The following is a 21,217-nucleotide window of genomic DNA, read 5'->3' on the forward strand; positions in this document are numbered from 1 at the left end:
GTGGCTCCATGCTAAATGTGACATTGATGGTCGGAGCACCATACAATGTTTGGATACAAAGGGACACAGGGGTCGCCCCAAGGGTGGTCTGCTGACCTCCATTAGGCATCCCTGGATTGGCCACAACACTATTTGGACTACAGACATGGGGCCTCATTACAACTTTCGCGGAACGGGTTAACGGGCTCCGCTAATGGAGGCGGACCCGTTAAACCCGTTCCGCGAAATTACGAGGTCCCCTCGCGGGACCCGGTAAGGACGCCTGGCAAACCAGGCGTCGTTACCGGGTCCCGCGAGGGGAACAGGGAGCTAACAACGGGCCAGTCGTAATCGGCCCGTTGTTAGCTCTCTCTCCCATTCCCATTGAGCCCTATGGGGGCTCAGATGGGAATGGGGAAGGTCCGGGCCCGGGTTTCCAGAGGGAGGAATTACCGGGCCCTCTGAACTCGGAATGGCCCGGTAATTTCCCATTCTGGGAACCCGGTAAAGGAGCACGTTTTTGGCGCCAACCATGGAGCTAGTAGCTCCATGGCTACCACCAAGCCCGTAATGAGGCCCAACAGTGTGTTGGTAGTACGTGTAAGTTGTAGCCAGCCGAGATTCTCCTCGTTATTGATAGTTAATGTCTATAATCCACCTAGTGGTGTGGCCAACCAGGTTAACATAGCTTCGATAGCGAAAGTTTTGGAAGAAAATGCCCCCAACACCCCTATTATTATCATAGGTGATTTTAATGCTAAAATTAGATACTCCAATGAATTGAGTACAGAAATGCAGAGGTCCGGTCTGATGGAACCTGACTCAAACACTTATGATAAAACCTGAGCCAATCTGTTTCTTAAATACTCACTGAGAAGATTAAATGGAAAAAGCATAAGTTATGCTAATCGCAGTGCAACACGAGTAAGTGGAAGCAGTGTGTCCACAATTGATTATATGATTACAAATGAAACTGCATATTCATTGGTGTTGGATATGGCTGTAGGATGTCGGGAAGAAAGCGACCATTTGCCTTTATATCTCTTGCTCCCTACTAGCATGAGGTGCTCTGAATTTGAAACAAATGGTAACATAAGAGTTAATAATGCTGGGAATTGGATTACCTGGAGCCCTCGTAGACGTGAAAAAGGTAAATTGATTGCAGAACACGAGTTAACACACTTCACTGTATAAATGGTCTCTGCTCACGAGACGGTTCCAAGCGACATGATTCAAGCTTTTGAACAAGTAGTAATAGCTATTCAGACTGGAATTGTCTGCTGGTACACTGTTTTTTCTCAATTGATTATGAATGACAATTTTATTTGATGTAATCCGATGTATTTGATGTTTTTTATATGCAAAGCCTTTGTTGGCTGTGAGCATACTATTTAATAAATAAATAATGGCTGATGCAGGATATGGCTCTGTTGACTGGGACAGACTGACCCTGGTGCAGTTTCTGACCCTGGTGAAAGTTGCAGACTGTGGCTCTTGTGACTAGTACATACTATGATCTGGGACTGTTTGTGGATCTGGTGGCTGGTAGGTGCACACTGTACTTGTGGTGAGTAGTATAGACAGTTCTTCTGGTGTCTGGAGCGGGCAGGTTATAGTTGTTTGTTCCTCTTTGTCATACCTGTTAGTTTGTGGGGCGTATACATCTGGTGAAAGGAGGGAAATAATGGTGTGAACATTACATTTGAGTGATATGGACTCATCTGAAAACGTATTGTGAAGTCTAGGTGGGGTCAGGTTGCAATAGCATCAGCAGCTGGTGGGGAGTGGTGATTGAAAGCATGTGGTATTAGCGAGAATATGCTTTGATATGGGGTTAAGAATGAGGAGAGAAGGGTGAATAGTGGATATCATTTGAGTAGTAGGGTAAAAAGAGTACGGTTGGAGTACCATTGAGGGAGCAATAGGTGTAAAGTGTGGTACTATGGGAGGTGGGTGGTCTGATGTGAAACTAGTGGAAAAAGGGGAATTAGGAAAGTAGTGTTATCAGTTATAGATGAGGAGTGTAGTGAACAGCAGTGCAGAAGTCTGATGGAGAGGAGGGAGGGTCGAAGCGAGTAAGTGAAGTGATGTGGAAAGAGTGGTAGCCATGGGTCTGATGGTGAGAAGTGGCGATCTAGTGGCACCAGGGAGGGGATGTCTTAATGGGAGGTGTGTGGTATCCATGTGCGAAAAAAGGGGCTTTGCAAACGGGACTGTAGTGTGATTGGCTGTGCAGAGGAGATGACAATACATGATCGCACAGTACACTATTTTAAACAGTGATGGCGTGGGCAAGGTTTGTGGATGTTTCCATGAAATTCTCCAAAGAGAATTCAGTCCCTTTTCAGTTTTACTCTTGGGGAGGAGTAGGTCCTCGAGAGCCCGAGCAAGATAACAGGCTTCCTGTGAATCTCTGAGGCGATGGAGCTGAACACTTAAGCCTATGTCTATACCTGGCTCGCGTTGGATATGCAGGGGATGATGTGAAGAAACGAGAGCCTGACCACCCCTAGCATGCAGCACCAAGATCCAGTGGCTCTGCTGTCCCCAGACCGCGGATGCAGGCCCCATAGCTGGGTGGGCACACCGCCACCACCTGGGCACATGCTGCTGTGCCGCTCCACACTTAGCGCGCCCCGGCCGGGCTTTGGAAGGATCAGCAGTGTTGCGTGCTGTAGAAGGGGTGCTGTCTGGGCGGCATCACTGGTGCTGGTTACCAACGCCAAGCATACGCGCTGTTTTAGTGCGGCTGTTCAATCGCTGTGAATGATCACTTTTGCTTGCGAAACTTGAGCGGGACTTGTGGAATCTTGCCCATTGGTTTGGCATTGGCTGTTCTTTCTTCTTATTAGGCTCCCCACTAGTGGACTCAATGTTTGATTATTTTTTAACGGTTTAATTTTGTTATGCTGGGGGGGGTTGTAAGGGAGGTTGCAGGCTGGCTCTATGGGAGATTCATGGGGGTAGGTATTCTGGTCAGGCTGGGTTTCATCATATGTGGGGAGACACTGACTAGGGTTGCACCTTCAGGAGAGGGACATCTTCGGAATCTGTAAGTTGGCCTACAGTATCCAGGGAGGTGAGTCTGAGGGGTGGGATCTCTGGGTTTATTGATCTCTGACATGAGTAAGATTTGGCTTATCTCCCTGAACATTCAAAGTCTGGCAGACCTGATTAAGTGCCGTAGGATATTAAACCTGTTGTGGGATGAGGGGGAGGGGGGTTAGCCTTCCTTCAGGACGTCCACTTAGATGTAACTGAGTTGGGGAAGCTGGCGTGGGGCAGGCATATCATGTTTCCTTTTCAAAATGCTACCCTTTACCCCGATAACGACTCAGTCTGACCCGCTTTGTGTAGGTGAGGGGGCTGGTTTTTCAACAATGTATCACTCTGCTGACTATTTATGGCCCAACGGACGATAATGCAGGCTTTTATGCCCATGCCTCCCAGAAAGAGTAAGGCCCTTCTGAGCCTGATGCAAGAACTTTGTTTGTGCGACGTGTGTAGTTAGTTACATTCTCAATGGCGAGACTTCTCTTTCTATTTGAACCCTCACGGAAACTATGCCCGTCTTACTTACTGGCTACTTGCCTCGCCCATGCTGTCCATGGTGGAACAGTGCAAGATCCGACCCATTACTATTTCGGACCCCTGGCCCGATAGTGCTCCAAATTGCGTTCCCGGCATGAGCGACTCCAATCCCCACCATGGAGGTTGAATCTCGCTACCCTGCCATACCCCGATTTCGTTGATCATTTAGAGCAGCACATAGATTGCTTCTGGGAGGAGAACTTGATGGAGGGCTACACAGCGGTTAGTTGCTGCAACGCCTTCAAAGCCTCTTTGCAGGGGCAAAGGATTGCCAAGTGGACCTTTAAATTGAAAAAGGTGGCAGCAGTGCGAGAAACGGCTCCAGAATGATCTTCAATGATTGAAGCGACCTCATAAGGGCACACGTGATCGCTCTCTGCAGAGTAAAATCAAGACCTGCAAAAGGGAACTCACAGATTGCATTACGTGACACGCTCAGAGGTGCTTTGTTATTTTCAGAGAAGGACTGGGCACATTTAGAAATCGCCCCTATGGCGGTTCTTTTGAAGGGTCACCACAGAGCAGAACTCATTAACGCGATTAAATCCAAGTCTGGTTCGCTCCTCACCGATACTAAAGTGATCAATGAGTAATTTGTGGAGTTCCACTAAGAGTTGTATGCAGAGCCGGCGGCATCGGAAATTGGTGCAGCTGTGGCCTTTCTTGAGAACTTTGTTCTACCTGTAATATCTAGGGAGAACTTAGAGCTGCTTAATGCCCCTATTGAGGAAGGGGGAAGTGGCTGCTGCAGTAGCTGGTTTGGCGGGAGGCAAGGCTACTGGCCCGATGGCCTCCTAATCTATCTATATAAAGCCCTGGTAGATAAGCTTGCCCCCAAGCTGACCAGTGTGTTCAATGAAGCCAGGACCACGTCTCCCTGCCAGACTCACGTTTAGGGGCCAGTATCATTGTCTTCCCCAAGACGGGTAAAGATCCTATTGAGTGTAGTGCCTACAGGCCAATATCCCTTATCAACATGGCCGCTAAAATGTTGGCCAAATGCTTAGCACGCCGCATAGATTGTGTTCTTCCATTCACAGCCGTCTCTCGATATTACAAGACGCCTATTAAATGTGGTGGTGGCGGAGGCGGACCAGGAAGACATCATACTACCCCCTCAGTGCTGAAAAGGCGTTCAAGGTCAAATGGAAATATATGTTCACAGTTTTGCAGACTTTCAACATTGAGGGATATTTCTTGGACATGGTGAGGCTCCTGTATTGTCGCCCACAGTATTCCGTTGTCACTAGCGGGTTCACCTCGGCTCCCTTTCTATTATATACGGGCACGAGGCAGAGCTGCCCCCTGTCGCCGCTCCTCTACACCCTGGCCATAGAACCTCTGGCACTCTGGATTCGGAAGTACACTCTACTGAAGAGTATCACAAGAGCCAGGATTGAACATCGCATATCCCTATATGTGGACAATTTCCTGCTATATGTGGCAGAATCGCAAGCTAATCTCCCCCGCATCCAGGCCATTCTGAACGCATTTGGCCCAATTGCTGGCTATAAAGTCAACTATGATAAATCCGAGATCCTGCCGCTGTGGTTGAGACATTCCGTGGGACCCGGGGAGATGGCCCTGTTTAGGTTGCAGCAGACCGCTATCAAATATTTGGGGGTATATGTGGGCGCCTCAGTGGGAACACTGGCTCGGGACAACTACCCTGGTCTGGCCTGCAAAAATTCACACTGACCCTGGTAGATGAAAATTACCTCTGTCAATGCAGGGTAGGGTCAATGTGATAAAGATGAACACCCTCCCTAAATTGGTCTATTTGGCACAGATGATACCCTTCCCCATCCCTACAAGTATGAGGTGGGATCTTGAAAGACACATATGGAAATTCTTGTGGCAACATAAGAGGGCCAGTTTGAGAACGTAGTGGTTATACACCACCAAACAAGATGGATGCCTAGCCCTCCCATTGTGGCAGCCTCATTTCCTGGCGGCACAGGAGTGTTGGGTCAAGAGGTGAGTGTACCCGCCCGAGTCCACCAGCTGGTATAGAACAGAGCTGGCACTCCTATGGCCCCTCTCCCCACAGGAGGCTGTGGCCCTTCCGTGGACTCGCCTCCCGAAGCATATTACATAGCATCCCATTGTGGCAGCATCGCTGCGAAGTTTGGCGCAACTGCTGAGGAAGGTAGGGGTAGACACTAAATTGGTGCCACCCTGGCTTAGCCTTGGGACATTGCTTATAACAAGCCCGGAGGGCAGCAAGAGATGGCAGAGGTGTGAAGCCTGCCACCATGTGTGCATTATGGATCTGTTAGGAGGCAACCCCACTGCCCTTTGCTGAGGTCAGAACGAGGCTGGGGCTAGAGCACACTGAGTGGCTGGAGCAAAGGCTGTGATCTTGATGATCCAATCCCACATAACAACAGCAGGATTCTCGCGCAGAGTCCTCCCCCCCGCCATCCCGCGAGTTGGAACTTAAAGCTGATAAGCTAGAATTCCATAAATTAAAGGCTTTCTACTTGTTTAGCATCCCAAATAACATCTGCTGATTGTGGTCAACAAGGGACGGTAGGTCACTTGTTCTGGGCTTGCCCGGTGATTCTGAGATTCTGGGCTTAGTACGAGATGCAGTGTGTGGAATCCAGAGTGTGGTGGCTAGGCTAGAGCCAGGGGCCATGGTGTTTGGGGATGGGGTGGAGGACTTGCATGACGACAATGTTATTCGGCTCCTGCAGAAAATGTTGTTTGCTGCCAGAAAGGCTATTTTTATCAAATGGAAATCCCACAGAGGGGCCGCCTTGGAGTGTTTGGGAAGGGCTTGTTTCGGCTTGTGTGTAGATGAGAGGCAGGCTCTGGTAAACCATCACGGCAACTATGGAAGCTATATGATCAATACATTTCACTGTTATGTGGACATGCTCAGGGCCAATGCCCTAGGGGGATGCAGCAGGGGTCAAGTGGGGCTGACAGGAGTGGAAGGGGTGGGCTGTGTGGATCGGGTACTTGGGGCCCTTGGGCAGGGATTTGGGATTGTTAATGCTTTTATTATTTCCCTCACCAGGATGTAGGGTTTTTGTTCACCTTCCCGTACGAGTGTGATCTGTTGCGGCATCCAGTGATTTTATTGAAAACATTTTCAGAGAGGTAATTTATAACAAAACAATAACATCGAAAATACATAGATTTTTTTAAAGATATATATATATATATATTGGGGTGGGATAAGGGGTTAAAACGGGCGGGGAGCGGGTTGGGGTGGGAGCTGGTTGGGATGATGTAAAAAATATAGGGAAATGGGGCTTGGCAGGGAACTCCCCAAATAAAAAGAAATTAAAACATTTGGCGACTTGTTCGATATTTTTTCATTATAAATGATCTCTCTGACATTGTTTTCAATAAAATCACATAGAACCAATCTGTGCAGTGTATTGTGTACGTGCGCTTCCCCTTTTTCTTTTTTGTCTTTATACCTCCCACATGTGAATCTCCTGACCTGGATTATGTTCTCTCGATATGGCAGTGGTTGTTGTACAGTTCCTCTTTTTCTTTTGTTTCTATGGCTAATTTTTCTCTTAATAAAAAGGTTTAAATCAATTGTGTTCTACTCCAAGACTTTGGCTAAGAAAACATACATCAAATTGATTTTTTCCACTAGTTTAATTTTAGAACAAGGCATCAAATTAGAATCTTTGGAAAGGTTTCATTATTGTATGGGACTTCGTCATTCAGGTAAGAATGATGACAAATATTAATTACATTATAGGGAGTTTAATATTACACTTGGGATTCCTCTGAATTCAGATCAATTTTTTAGGATTTAGTTGATGATATCCCTCCGCCTAGACTTTCAGACATAAGAAGAAGTCCATTGGCTTCATGTTTTCTGGCTTCTATTCACGATCTGGGGCTAAGGACGATTAATGGCCATATCAATTCAGAATTCTTTGGACAATACACATAGAACGTCAGAACAAGGAAAAGTAGCATACTTGATTAATTCATGGTTCTCGTTAATTGCTGGCATTGTGTAAAAGAAATGAAAGTAGAGAAAAGTGAGTAAAGGGATCCTTATCCCTCACACCCAAGCCATATTTCAAAGCCTGAAATCAGACAAACTAACAAGGTCAGCAGTAATGTAGGTGTTGTGACAAACAATGAAAAAGGCAAAACCGCCATTTCTTAAACCAGTGGTAATGTGGGATCCATCCATTTGTCTTGCAGAGAGTATTGATGCCATAATTAAGGTAAACTGTTTTGAAATGTTGCTTTTTAAATTGAAACCAATGGTCACTATTCTCAATACAAAAAATAAGGAAATCGTCTTTAAAGAAAAACAATGGTTTGACGAAGGATGTAAGCAGGCCTAAAGGGGATTGTTACTGCGGTAAAAAAGTATCATTGACCATGAGTTGATCACTAGGACGAGAATACTGTATAAACATCCAACTAGCGAGGGCAACTTCAAAGTCAAAGAGAAAGCATGGGAAGAATAAAAAATCCTCAAAGTGAATATAAAGCTAGGAAATACACATGCTAGATCAGCAAATAGAATTGTAATATCAACAGCATGGCAGAAGAACATAAACTTGATGTGATCAGGGTCACAGAAGCATGGTTTACCAACAATGATACAACCCTACTATACACTCTTCAGCCTCCGGGCTCCACATTACAAGTTAAAAGCACATTACAACAAAACGGGCAGCTGGTTACATTTTATGCACCCACACCAGTTTAATTGCACGTTTCTCCCTCCACAAGTTGCAAGTCAAGTGAGCTCTGGATGCCCTAATACTTCCATCACTGTTCCAACAGTTGTCATGTGTGGTGACCACAGACATGAAAGGTAGGTTTCAGTACCTTTATTCAGGATATAATAAGGTTGTGTTAGAGGATGGTCTACAGGAACTCAATTGAAATAAAAACATGAACCCTTGAGCGCAACTGAGGCAACCAATCATCTTTCCTGATTCTAGAACAACTGGCATTCTACTACATGGTTGCCCATAAAATTCTAATAGACCAACCCAGAAATAAAATGCGACTGGCAGGTCAAGTCCTCAAATGTGTGAAATTATCTCTCTTACAACATTCAGCTCAGATCAGGCCCTTTCCACTTCACACCTATCACGTTGTCTTGTGGTGTTTCCGCAGTGTCCTGCCTCAGAAGCCTGCGACCCAAGGCACTGATAAATCAAACACTTTACAACACATTTCAACTATATTCCGATGGCATGCAATTAGTAAGCATGTGACTTCTAGAAAGCTGTTTAACAAATAGCCACTGTTTCAATGGGGTACATTGGGAAATTACATTTGGTTATATTACCTGCTTTTTGAAAGTCTGGAGTCATTAGGTAACCCATTAACAACCATGTATAATACCAGAAAAAGTAGCATAGTTGTTCAACTAATGTATCTTTGATCCCACAGTTCGATGCCTTAACCAGAAAGGCATCATTACGAACAAGTGTTAAGACCAAGATATCTAGACTAGGGTAGAAAGGCAAGTACCAGTCCTCAGCATCCAGGTCAATTTCACCCCAGTACTTAAATCACTACATAAAGTCTCTGTACAACAAAGTGTCAAGTTTAAAATCTTGTGCATGACTTACAAAGCCTACTGGAATAGACACCCAAAATGCCTTCAAATCACCTTTTCAAATTACAGACCAACACAAGCTCTCAGGTCCACTTCGTGGAATAAACTACAAGCACAGAACAGTAAAAAAAATAATAACTGGCATGAAACTGCTCCCAAGCGAAGGCCCGTCCCTTTGGAGCAAATTACTTACAGGGCTGAGGATCGAGGCAAACCTCATCAAGTACGAGGACCTTGTAAATGGAGTTAAGCAAGCCTTTCACTAGGCTAAGGCCTCTCTAACTGGGTCAGTAGCATCATGCAAAGACTATAATTTGGGTCATCGGCCGTTCTTTCCCAAGACTCAGGAATGCCACTTGCTGAAAGTGGACCTCCGATGTACCCTGTCACCCTTTTCCTTACTATATTTTACTTCCCCCACCCTTGTTGCCTCACCAGCCCCACACCCAGAAGTGATTAGTTTATAGGAGTGTGTTACTAATTAAAAAAAATGCATACAAAATAAAGTTGTGATGGGGATCATGGATGATGCGAGTTTGTGGTAGCTTTTCCAGTGAGTGAGAAACAGTGTTGTGAGGAGAAGCCTAGCAGCTGTGTGGTCGGAGTTGCAGGGGAGCAGTTCTGGAGTGTTGTAGCGAATATAAGGTAGTATAGCCCTTACCTTGCAAAGCAGGCAGTTGATGAGGTTGCAGAGAGGACACAGGAACTCATTGACATCATCCTCGTAGATGCACCAGCCCCGGCAGTCTGTGGTCTTACAGTGGTAGCTGTTCATACTCCGTGTCTCTGCCAAGGATACGCCGATGTCCAGAAAGTGCTGGTATTCCTCTGGGCTCAGCAACTGGCACACAACACAAACATTAAAATCACAAAACCAGAGGCTTGAATAACCCCAAAATTCCTTGTGGATCCTGAGAACTCCTCCACAGTAAGATAGCATCCCCTGTATAAAGCACCATGGTAAGTTAATCAGTGCTAATAACACCATAACTGGACTGAATCACAAAAGCCAATAGAAGCCAACCAGTCCCAAAACGCCTCGGTGCAAAACGAACAAACATTCTGAAATAACTGAAAATATGCACCATAGTCATGCTGGAAACATCATCTCCAGTGCTTAAAACAATTCACGTTTCACCATAAGGAACTGGATATCCCAACAACGTACTCTCAACATGAGGCGACATGGGTACATATAAAACAGTGAAGTAGCTTCGGGAGGATAGCTCAGCGGCAAAGTGCTCGCCTTGGAAGCAAGATGGCACGGAGCAACACAGGTTCGATCCCTGGTCCGCGCTTGGAAAACTCTGGGTATAAAGCGCGTTATAATGAACAAGTTACTTACCTGTAACTGTTGTTCTCCAGCATGGGTCTGGCATGGATTCACATGCTCATGAATATTCCCCGTCGTCAGGCTGGGAATCCTCGGTAAAGAAAAAACCAGTATCAGTTTCGTTTCTGATCTGTCTTTCGTAGCAATAACCAATCACTGGTCTCTGCGTCATACTGACCACAGCCAATGACTGCCCTCTACCTAAGCACCGCCTCTGGCAGCCATCTTCAGATTTGGAAGCATGTGAAGTGGCAGTATGACCAAGTGAAGAGCCGCAGAGGGGTAGGCGGGAGGGTTCGCATGTGAATCCATGCCAGACACATGCTGGAGAACAACAGTTACAGGTAAGTAACTTGTTCCTTCTCCAGCATGGGGTCTGGCATGGATTCACATGCTCATTGTAAAGAAGACCGGTGGGGGGGTCTGTACTTCTGCTCTCTATATGGTAGAGGGGAGGCACAGAGGACCCCAGCCAAGATTCTCTAATACGGTAGCGATGGGCGAGCAATCAAGGCCTAGCTTCTCAGGAGGTGATGCAGGCTGGTTCTTAAGTACAGTGTATCCCCAAGCCCCCACAAAGGAATGTCCACACACTGTATTACTGAAAACACAGTCTTTATATAATTAATATTCAAGGGTTATGTACACTTATCACAATAACGCACTTTGTGCTCAGGAAAATCAGCAATGGTAACTATCTACAATTCTAAAGTGGTACCACTAATATTAGACCTCATTAAAGTGCATTCACAATACTGTAGAATTGGCACACAGATCAATAAGAAGGAAACCAGCAATAGAGAGAGGAGAGATAACAGAGGGTTGAAACAATAGGCAGAATACTGGCCCTTGCTACTGGACACAGTTCTGTGTGGAGATCCCCCCACCTGGGCAACCTGCAAAATAAAGAGATATAACACCAGCCCAGTCCAGATATTGTTCAATAGTCTTATTCTCTCCTACAATGTTTTTACCCCCCCAATGTACCTGGTGGAGTCGAGTTCTTCGAAGAGGCGTCGACAGATCCTTCTTGAATGACCCCCTTTTAAGCAGGAGTCACGGATCGTCGAGAGGCGTAGAGAAACGTCGAAGACCTCGGGGTTCGGCGACGGGGAATCGACGGCCCTTCTTGAATGCCTTCCCTTTCAAGCGGGAGGCACGGGGCGTCGAACGTCCGTCGACGAACGAGGTAGAACGATGTCGAAGAGGCGGCAGCTTCGTCCGAGCGGTGCTCGTCGGCGTCGGGGCGTCGGCGTCCTGCACGGCGGAGGTGTGCGGGGCACCTCGATGACAATAGTTCTGGACCGCAAAGATTGTAGAGACGGGAGCCCAGCAAGGGCGTCGAGTCGCTCGAGTCTTTGGGGTCGTCGGGTGGCGGGAAACCCACCGGCAGGTTTCTCCTCGGCGCGTTGGTCGTCCTCGACTTTCTCCGGCAGGATAAGCGGTCGACGATGCGGTCGAGAGAGTCCTTCGATTGAATGTTCTTAGGCAATGGAGCGGACGGCTCCGATCGTCGGCGGCACGGCGTCAAGTGGTTCCCACGGCTGGGCAACACAACTCCGACGGGCCTCCAGCGGTTACACAGACCTGCGAACCCTGGTCGACGGCAATGGACTTCGACGGCGTCGATGTCCGGGTGCTTCACTTCGATCTCCTCGGCGGTCCCGTCTCGGGTCGGCAGCCTTTCGAGGGTCTGACTTCCAGGGCGCTTCGGCGAAGATTCAGCGGTGCTCGATGGTCCCTCGGAGCACGGGAAGAGGGCGCCTTACCAGGTCCTCTCTCGGGTCAGTCCTCGACGATTTCGACAACCTTCCGTTCCGTCGAAGCAAATGCCACAGCAAGTCTTCTTCTTCCAGCTGGACGTCGAGGATCAGCAAATCCAGTTACTCTTGAGTGGAGACTCAGCTTCTGAATGCTTCTGAACAATTTCCAGTGGTGAGAGGTCCCCAGATATACTATTCTGTCTCTCATCCACACTGCTGGCACACACACAGCAGCCAATCACACAGAAGGGCATTCATGCAGTCAGTCAGCCAATCAGGCACACAGTGCATTCAGGCCACACTCCTCCCTTTCAGACACTCACAACAAGGAATGTGGATTGGGACAAGTACCCAGCCATTCAACACTACACACTGCATTCAGGCCAGTTTCGGGCAGGGCTGTCTCAGTCTTTGTCTCTCATGCCAGAAACCAGACAACCACAACAAGGAGTGTATATTGGTCACACACTCCATTCACCCAGGTCCCACCCACAGGAGGTACCCACAACATACAGTCACTGGGAAGGCTCCAGTCAGTCTAGCTGGGCCTTCACAACAACACCATATATGGAACTTCCACCCAACAGCCAGTCAGGGGGAAGGGACAGAGTCAGGGCTTCCCAGGACTTTGGGAAAACAAGATAACAGGCAATAGAAAGCAAGAGGCCACAGGGGCCATCTTGTTTCCTATCAGGAATCAACTGATTCCAATGGCAGGGCCTGGGTATCCCAAAATGGAGGACACCCAGAGCACCTGTCAAATTCAGCATGGAGCTGCCACCAGCCCATACCCTGCTCTGTGGGCCACCCACAGGTGCCCAAAAACATACACTAGGGGCACAGGGTTGTACCCCTACCCATGGGTGCCATAAGGGTATCCCATGGGTCTGTTCACCAAATCAAAAGAGAGCTGCACTGCCAGGAGTCCCTCATGGACTCCTGGGCAGAAAACATGACAGAACACACGGTAAAAACAGAGAAAGGACAAGGATTCAGAGGCCCTGTCCCTCAGATGCATTTCCGGCATCACAGTCGCCCCCCCCAGACTGAGGTGGAGGGTGCCTAATCTCCCACGGGATAGACACCCTCATCCAGACGGTCAACATACCTTCTGGAAAGGCCATCTGCATTATCGTGACTCTTCCCTGGTCTGTGCTCTATGGTGAAGTCTAGCCCTTGTAGGCTAATCGACCACCTGAGCAATTTCGGATTCTCACCCTTCATCTGCATAAGCCACTTCAGGGGCTTATGATCTGTTTGGACCTTGAAGGTGGACCCCGTAAGGTAGGGCCTAAAACGCCTAAGGCTCCAAACTATACTAAAACATTCCTTTTCAACAGTAGCCCACCTAAGTTCTCTACCCTTGAGTTGTCTACTGATGAATATGATAGGATGTTCTCTCCCTTTGTCATCTAACTGGGACAAGACAGCTCCAATTCCGGTGTCGCAGGCATCCGTCTGGACGATAAAGGGTCGGCTGTAGTCAGGCGCACTCAACACAGGTGCCCTACACAGACTTTCTTTCAAGCCATCAAAGGCCCTCTGACAGTCTTCAGTCCAATTAACCTTCCTAGGCTGTTTGGGTGAAGTTAGAGCTGTCAGGGGTGCAGCTATGGTTCCATAGTCTGCCATGAAATTGCGATAGTACCCAGTGAGGCCCAAAAAGGCTCTCACCTGGGTTTGAGTAGTGGGAGTCTCCCAGTTCTGTACGTCCTGTACTTTACTGGAGAGAGGTTGGATTTGACCCCCTCCTACCTCATGACCAAGATAGGTAACTTTCCCCTGAGCTATCTGGCACTTGGTGGCCTTGATAGTGAGGTTAGCCCTTTTCAAGGCCTGCAACACCTTATCCAGATGTGTCAAATGCTCTTCCCAGGTGGAACTGTAGACGGCAATGTCGTCTAAGTAAGCCACACAAAAGGCTTCCAGCCCACTGAGCGCATGGTTGACCAATCTCTGGAAGGTGGCAGGGGCATTCTTCAACCCAAAGGGCATGACCCTAAACTGGTAGAGTCCCTCAGGTGTGGAGAATGCCGTCTTTTCCTTGGCATGGTCCGTCAGAGCTATTTGCCAATAGCCTGAGGTAAGGTCAAAGGTGCTCACAAATTTGGCAGCACCTATAGTGTCCACGAGCTCATCAGCCCTGGGCAATGGGTGCGCGTCAGTTTTGGTGACGGCATTGACTCCTCGGTAGTCCACACAGAACCTCCAATCCTTGGTACCCGCCGGGGAACTTGCCTTGGGGACAAGGACCACTGGACTGGACCAGGGACTGGTGGAGGGTTCAATAACACCCAGATCCAACATCTTGGCGACCTCAGCCTGGATGTGGTTTTTGACGGTATCTGACATACGATAGCTCCTGCTTTTGACAGGCACACTGTCACCAGTGTCAATTTCGTGCTTACACCACGGTGTAAGGCCCGGTGTCAGTGAAAACAGAGGGGCATACTGCTGGAGCAAAGCCCGGCAGGCCCTCTGCTGCTCTGTTGTCAAATCGGGAGAGAGTTGTACTCCCTCCACTGAGCCATCCTGAGGGTTGCTATGCAGCAAATCAGGAAGGGGCTCACTCTCATCCTCTTCTTGCCCTGAAGCTAGCAAGAGACATGAGACCTCTGCTCGCCTGTGGAAAGGCTTGAGCCTGTTGACATGGAATACCTGGGGGGCTACCCCAGAGGCTCCCATGTCCACCAGATAATTGACTTCGCCCATCTTGGAGATGATCCTGAAGGGTCCAGTCCACTTGTCTGCCAAAGCTCTAGGCTTGGTAGGCTCCATCACAAGGATTTCCTGTCCCGGAGTCCAATCCACTTGCGAAGCTTTCAGGTCATGCCAGTACTTATTCAATTCCTGGCTGGCCTTGAGATTTGCTGTTGCCTGACCCATCATTTGTGTCATCCTCCGCCTGAGGCCTAACACATAGTCCCCCACTTGCTTGGCGGGACCTGGAGGGGTAGCTTCCAAGCCTTCTCGGATCAAGGCGAGGGGCCCCCTCACGGGATGTCCAAAGAGTAACTCAAAGGGGCTGAAACCAACACCCTCTTGAGGTACCTCTCTGTAAGCAAACAGCAGGCATGGCAGGAGGAGATCCCATTTCCTCCTTAGGGGCTCTTCCAAAGCACCTAGCATGCCCTTGAGAGTTTTGTTAAATCTCTCAACCAGACCATTGGTCTGGGGGTGGTAAGAGGTGGAGAACTTGTAGGTTACCCCGCACTCTTTCCACATGGTTTTCATGTAACTAGACATGAAGTTGGATCCTCGGTCAGAGACAACCTCCTTGGGGAATCCAACACGGGTGAAAATGCCCAGGAGAGCCCTGGCAACCACCTTGGCAGTAACAGTCCGAAGGGGTATTGCCTCAGGGTACCTGGTGGCATGATCTACCAAGACCAGGATGAACCGATGTCCACCTGAAGTGGGAGGGTCAAGGGGACCGACGATGTCGATGCCCACCCTCTCAAATGGTGTGCCAACCACCGGTAATGGCTGCAGTGGGGCAATGACCCTGCCTCCAGTCTTGCCAGACAACTGACAAGTTGGGCAGGTCCTGCAGTGGGACTCCACCTCTACTCCCATCCGTGGCCAGTAGAAATGGGCAGAGAGCCTCTGCTTAGTCTTCTTGGTCCCAAGATGACCAGCCAAGGGCACCTCATGCGCCAACTGCAGTAGGAAGGGCCTGTAAACCTGGGGTACCACCAACCTCTTGCGGGCACCAGGTTCGGGCTTAGTGGGCTCACTAACAAGGAGCTCACCCTCCCAATAAATCTTGAATGTCCTAGGCACTTCACCTTGTGCCTGGGACAGGGCCTGTTTCCTCAGGCCCTCGAGAGAGTGGCACTCTCTCTGTCCCTTACAGAAGTCTGCCCGGGAGGGTCCCCCTTCAGCTAACAAGCATTGAAGGTCGGGATGATCCTCCGGGTTGAGAACCTCTCCCACAGGAGAGTCTTCTGTCTCTTCTCCCACAGGAGTTGAGTTTGGGTTTTCCGCTGGACCCAGCCCGTCCGGAGCATGGATCCCATTGGGTGCTGTCGGAACAGCAGGAAGAGAAGGTGTTCCCTCCACAGAGGTGGCCTTCTTGGTCTTCCTTCTTCTTGCCTTAGGCCTCGCCTTTGGCTCGGATACCTGACTCACAGCCAGACCCGGTGTCACCTGTGACCTAGTGACTGCAGCAGCAGTCATGGGAAGACCATCCGAGATCAACCCCAACTCTACTAGATCATTTCCTAACAGAATGTTAGCAGGGACATTGTCCTGAACCAGGACAGGAAGCTTTGCTGTCTTGTCTCCAATCATGAGTGTGACTAGGGCTACAGGCGATAATTTGGGAGGCCCACCAGCTAACCTGGTGGTTTGCAGAGGAGCACCTTCATAGTCCTCTGGCTTGAGCAGGGTCCTGTCCACCACTGTCATGCTTGCCCCAGTGTCTCTCAAACCAGTAGAAGGCTGGCCATTCAAGAGGACACTTCTCAAAAATCTACGGGTGTTCTGTGGGATAGTCGCCAGTACTTCTGCGTACTGGTCCCAGGCCCCAAGGGACACTAAGGAAATCTCTACTGGAGCACCAAATGTGATTCCTGTAGAGGAGGGGAGGACAGTGGCCTCCACCTCAGACACGGGGTAAGGGTAGGTCAGGCTGACAGCCTGTACTCCAAGTGCCTTACCTTTACACTTGGGGTCACCCCTTTTGTGATCCAGAGCCCCACAATCCCAACAAGTGCCAGGAGTGCGGGGTACGGTACTGGAACCACTGGGAGCCTGCTTTGCAGCAGGTGGACCACTACTCTTATTCCCACCCACAGAGGACTTATCCCCACTAGATTTTTGGGTCTTAGGAGAGGAAGGTTTTGGTTTACCCGACTGTGACTGCTTTTGGGACTCCTCAGCTTTCTGAGAGGCCCCCTTTTCTTTGTCCTTGTCCTTCCCACTGGAGTCCTTAGGGGACACCCGGTGGGAGACCCACTTGTCAGCCAACCTAGCCAGCTTAAAGGGGTCCAAAATGTTCTGGTCAGCCACATACTGACGCAGCTCTGGTGAACAGGCTTCAGAAAAATGCTCAAAAAACAAGAGGTGGGACAACTCAACAAAAGTTTTCACCTTGTATCCATCAATCCACCCCATCATGTTCATGTGCGCAGTACTCACCCAGTCAACCCAAGACACATTCTCTCTTTTCTTAAATTCCCTGAACCTTTTAAGGTATTGGGCAGGTGTCTTGCCAAACTTGGCAATCAAAGCAGACTTCATACACTCATACTGACCCCTTTCTTCCACACTCAGCTTCAGAATACAGTCATATCCAGTTTGAGGCACTCTGCTTAACAAACACTTAGCCCAATCTCTTTTATCTACATCATGAATTGCACAAGCCATTTCAAACGCTTCAATCCATTGGAGGATATCTGAACCCTCCACAAACACACCAACCAAATCTTTCATAAACTTGGTGGCTGGGGACCTGCCACTCTCAATTGGTCTAGCTGAAGTCTCCACTCTAGCTCTCTCTAGCTGGATTCTCTGACATTCAGTGTCCTTGTCTTTGAGCGCAAGATCCCTATTCTTGAGTTCCACTTGCTGTGCCAGCTCCTCTTTCTTAAGCTCAGCTTCTATTTCCAACTTGCGATATTCAAAGGCCAATTTCATCCTTAATAACTCAAGTTCCATGGAATTGCTGGGGTTTGGAACAGAGGCAGCAGGAATGGTGGCATTCCCAGAAACAGATTCAGCGACAACCCCAGGGGCAGAGTCCTCACTGGTTGCATCCCCCCCTTCATCAAGGGTTTCACCATCAGTCTGGTAGTCCACCAGGGCAGCTATCAGCTCAGCCCTAGACTTATCCACAAAGTCCAACTCCCTGGCTTCACAAGCACTCTGGAGAGCCTCTAAGCTCATCCGAGTCAATTTACCATTTGCAATGGACTCCATTGCTTGTAATGCAGTTATTTGGAACACACCCGAACCTTAATCTAACAAAAGTGCGGATATTTTGTAAGTGGCACGGTTATACACTGAGTCTTAAAACCATAAGCATCCCACCGCTGCCACCAGCTTTGTAAAGAAGACCGGTGGGGGGGTCTGTACTTCTGCTCTCTATATGGTAGAGGGGAGGCACAGAGGACCCCAGCCAAGATTCTCTAATACGGTAGCGATGGGCGAGCAATCAAGGCCTAGCTTCTCAGGAGGTGATGCAGGCTGGTTCTTAAGTACAGTGTATCCCCAAGCCCCCACAAAGGAATGTCCACACACTGTATTACTGAAAACACAGTCTTTATATAATTAATATTCAAGGGTTATGTACACTTATCACAATAACGCACTTTGTGCTCAGGAAAATCAGCAATGGTAACTATCTACAATTCTAAAGTGGTACCACTAATATTAGACCTCATTAAAGTGCATTCACAATACTGTAGAATTGGCACACAGATCAATAAGAAGGAAACCAGCAATAGAGAGAGGAGAGATAACAGAGGGTTGAAACAATAGGCAGAATACTGGCCCTTGCTACTGGACACAGTTCTGTGTGGAGATCCCCCCACCTGGGCAACCTGCAAAATAAAGAGATATAACACCAGCCCAGTCCAGATATTGTTCAATAGTCTTATTCTCTCCTACAATGTTTTTACCCCCCCAATGTACCTGGTGGAGTCGAGTTCTTCGAAGAGGCGTCGACAGATCCTTCTTGAATGACCCCCTTTTAAGCAGGAGTCACGGATCGTCGAGAGGCGTAGAGAAACGTCGAAGACCTCGGGGTTCGGCGACGGGGAATCGACGGCCCTTCTTGAATGCCTTCCCTTTCAAGCGGGAGGCACGGGGCGTCGAACGTCCGTCGACGAACGAGGTAGAACGATGTCGAAGAGGCGGCAGCTTCGTCCGAGCGGTGCTCGTCGGCGTCGGGGCGTCGGCGTCCTGCACGGCGGAGGTGTGCGGGGCACCTCGATGACAATAGTTCTGGACCGCAAAGATTGTAGAGACGGGAGCCCAGCAAGGGCGTCGAGTCGCTCGAGTCTTTGGGGTCGTCGGGTGGCGGGAAACCCACCGGCAGGTTTCTCCTCGGCGCGTTGGTCGTCCTCGACTTTCTCCGGCAGGATAAGCGGTCGACGATGCGGTCGAGAGAGTCCTTCGATTGAATGTTCTTAGGCAATGGAGCGGACGGCTCCGATCGTCGGCGGCACGGCGTCAAGTGGTTCCCACGGCTGGGCAACACAACTCCGACGGGCCTCCAGCGGTTACACAGACCTGCGAACCCTGGTCGACGGCAATGGACTTCGACGGCGTCGATGTCCGGGTGCTTCACTTCGATCTCCTCGGCGGTCCCGTCTCGGGTCGGCAGCCTTTCGAGGGTCTGACTTCCAGGGCGCTTCGGCGAAGATTCAGCGGTGCTCGATGGTCCCTCGGAGCACGGGAAGAGGGCGCCTTACCAGGTCCTCTCTCGGGTCAGTCCTCGACGATTTCGACAACCTTCCGTTCCGTCGAAGCAAATGCCACAGCAAGTCTTCTTCTTCCAGCTGGACGTCGAGGATCAGCAAATCCAGTTACTCTTGAGTGGAGACTCAGCTTCTGAATGCTTCTGAACAATTTCCAGTGGTGAGAGGTCCCCAGATATACTATTCTGTCTCTCATCCACACTGCTGGCACACACACAGCAGCCAATCACACAGAAGGGCATTCATGCAGTCAGTCAGCCAATCAGGCACACAGTGCATTCAGGCCACACTCCTCCCTTTCAGACACTCACAACAAGGAATGTGGATTGGGACAAGTACCCAGCCATTCAACACTACACACTGCATTCAGGCCAGTTTCGGGCAGGGCTGTCTCAGTCTTTGTCTCTCATGCCAGAAACCAGACAACCACAACAAGGAGTGTATATTGGTCACACACTCCATTCACCCAGGTCCCACCCACAGGAGGTACCCACAACATACAGTCACTGGGAAGGCTCCAGTCAGTCTAGCTGGGCCTTCACAACAACACCATATATGGAACTTCCACCCAACAGCCAGTCAGGGGGAAGGGACAGAGTCAGGGCTTCCCAGGACTTTGGGAAAACAAGATAACAGGCAATAGAAAGCAAGAGGCCACAGGGGCCATCTTGTTTCCTATCAGGAATCAACTGATTCCAATGGCAGGGCCTGGGTATCCCAAAATGGAGGACACCCAGAGCACCTGTCAAATTCAGCATGGAGCTGCCACCAGCCCATACCCTGCTCTGTGGGCCACCCACAGGTGCCCAAAAACATACACTAGGGGCACAGGGTTGTACCCCTACCCATGGGTGCCATAAGGGTATCCCATGGGTCTGTTCACCAAATCAAAAGAGAGCTGCACTGCCAGGAGTCCCTCATGGACTCCTGGGCAGAAAACATGACAGAACACACGGTAAAAACAGAGAAAGGACAAGGATTCAGAGGCCCTGTCCCTCAGATGCATTTCCGGCATCACACTCATGAATAAAGAATACATAGCAGTACACACATGCACAACCACGGGAGGTGGCAAAGGCTCAACATTAAGCATTACATCAAACCCAACATTAAGCACCTTACCTCCTCACCAGGCTCACCTCAGGCGAACAGGTTGCGCAGCACTGTTTGGCCGACCCTGGACTCCTCCCTGGAATCCCGATCGACGCAGTAGAATTTCGTGAAGGTGTGCGTCGACCTCCACGTAGCAGCCCTGCATATGTCCAGCAGGGGCACACCAGAAAGGAACGCCGTGGTGGCTGCGATCGCTCTGGTGGAATGGGCTCTCGGACGGCCAGGCAGCAGTCGGTTTGCCAACCGATGACAGTACATGATACAGCCGGAGAGCCATCTGGAAATGGAAGCCTTCGAGAGAGCCTTCCCCTGATTGACAGGTCCAAAATTCACAAAGAGTTGTGACGTCTTCCGAAAACACTTTGTGCGGTCCACGTAGAACTTCAGCGCTCTAGCCACATCCAGCGAGTGCAAAGTCCTCTCAGCCGGCGACGAAGGCGACGGGAAG

The 21,217-nt window shown here is 49.3% G+C and overlaps 1 protein-coding gene across 1 annotated transcript in view; it reads right to left on the reverse strand.

Moving 5' to 3' along the window:
* Window positions 1-21,217, reverse strand: part of RBCK1 (RANBP2-type and C3HC4-type zinc finger containing 1) — a 629,308-nt gene that overhangs the window by 70,717 nt on the left and 537,374 nt on the right. The window contains exon 10 of the mRNA XM_069650952.1: window positions 9,798-9,977. Within this exon, the coding sequence (XP_069507053.1) occupies window positions 9,798-9,977 (180 nt within the window). The remainder of the gene's footprint in view (window positions 1-9,797; window positions 9,978-21,217) is intronic.

The sequence above is a fragment of the Ambystoma mexicanum genome, chromosome 3p (genome assembly GCF_040938575.1).
Source record: "Ambystoma mexicanum isolate Mex_15411 chromosome 3p, UKY_AmexF1_1, whole genome shotgun sequence".
In the NCBI taxonomy this organism is placed as follows: domain Eukaryota; kingdom Metazoa; phylum Chordata; class Amphibia; order Caudata; family Ambystomatidae; genus Ambystoma; species Ambystoma mexicanum.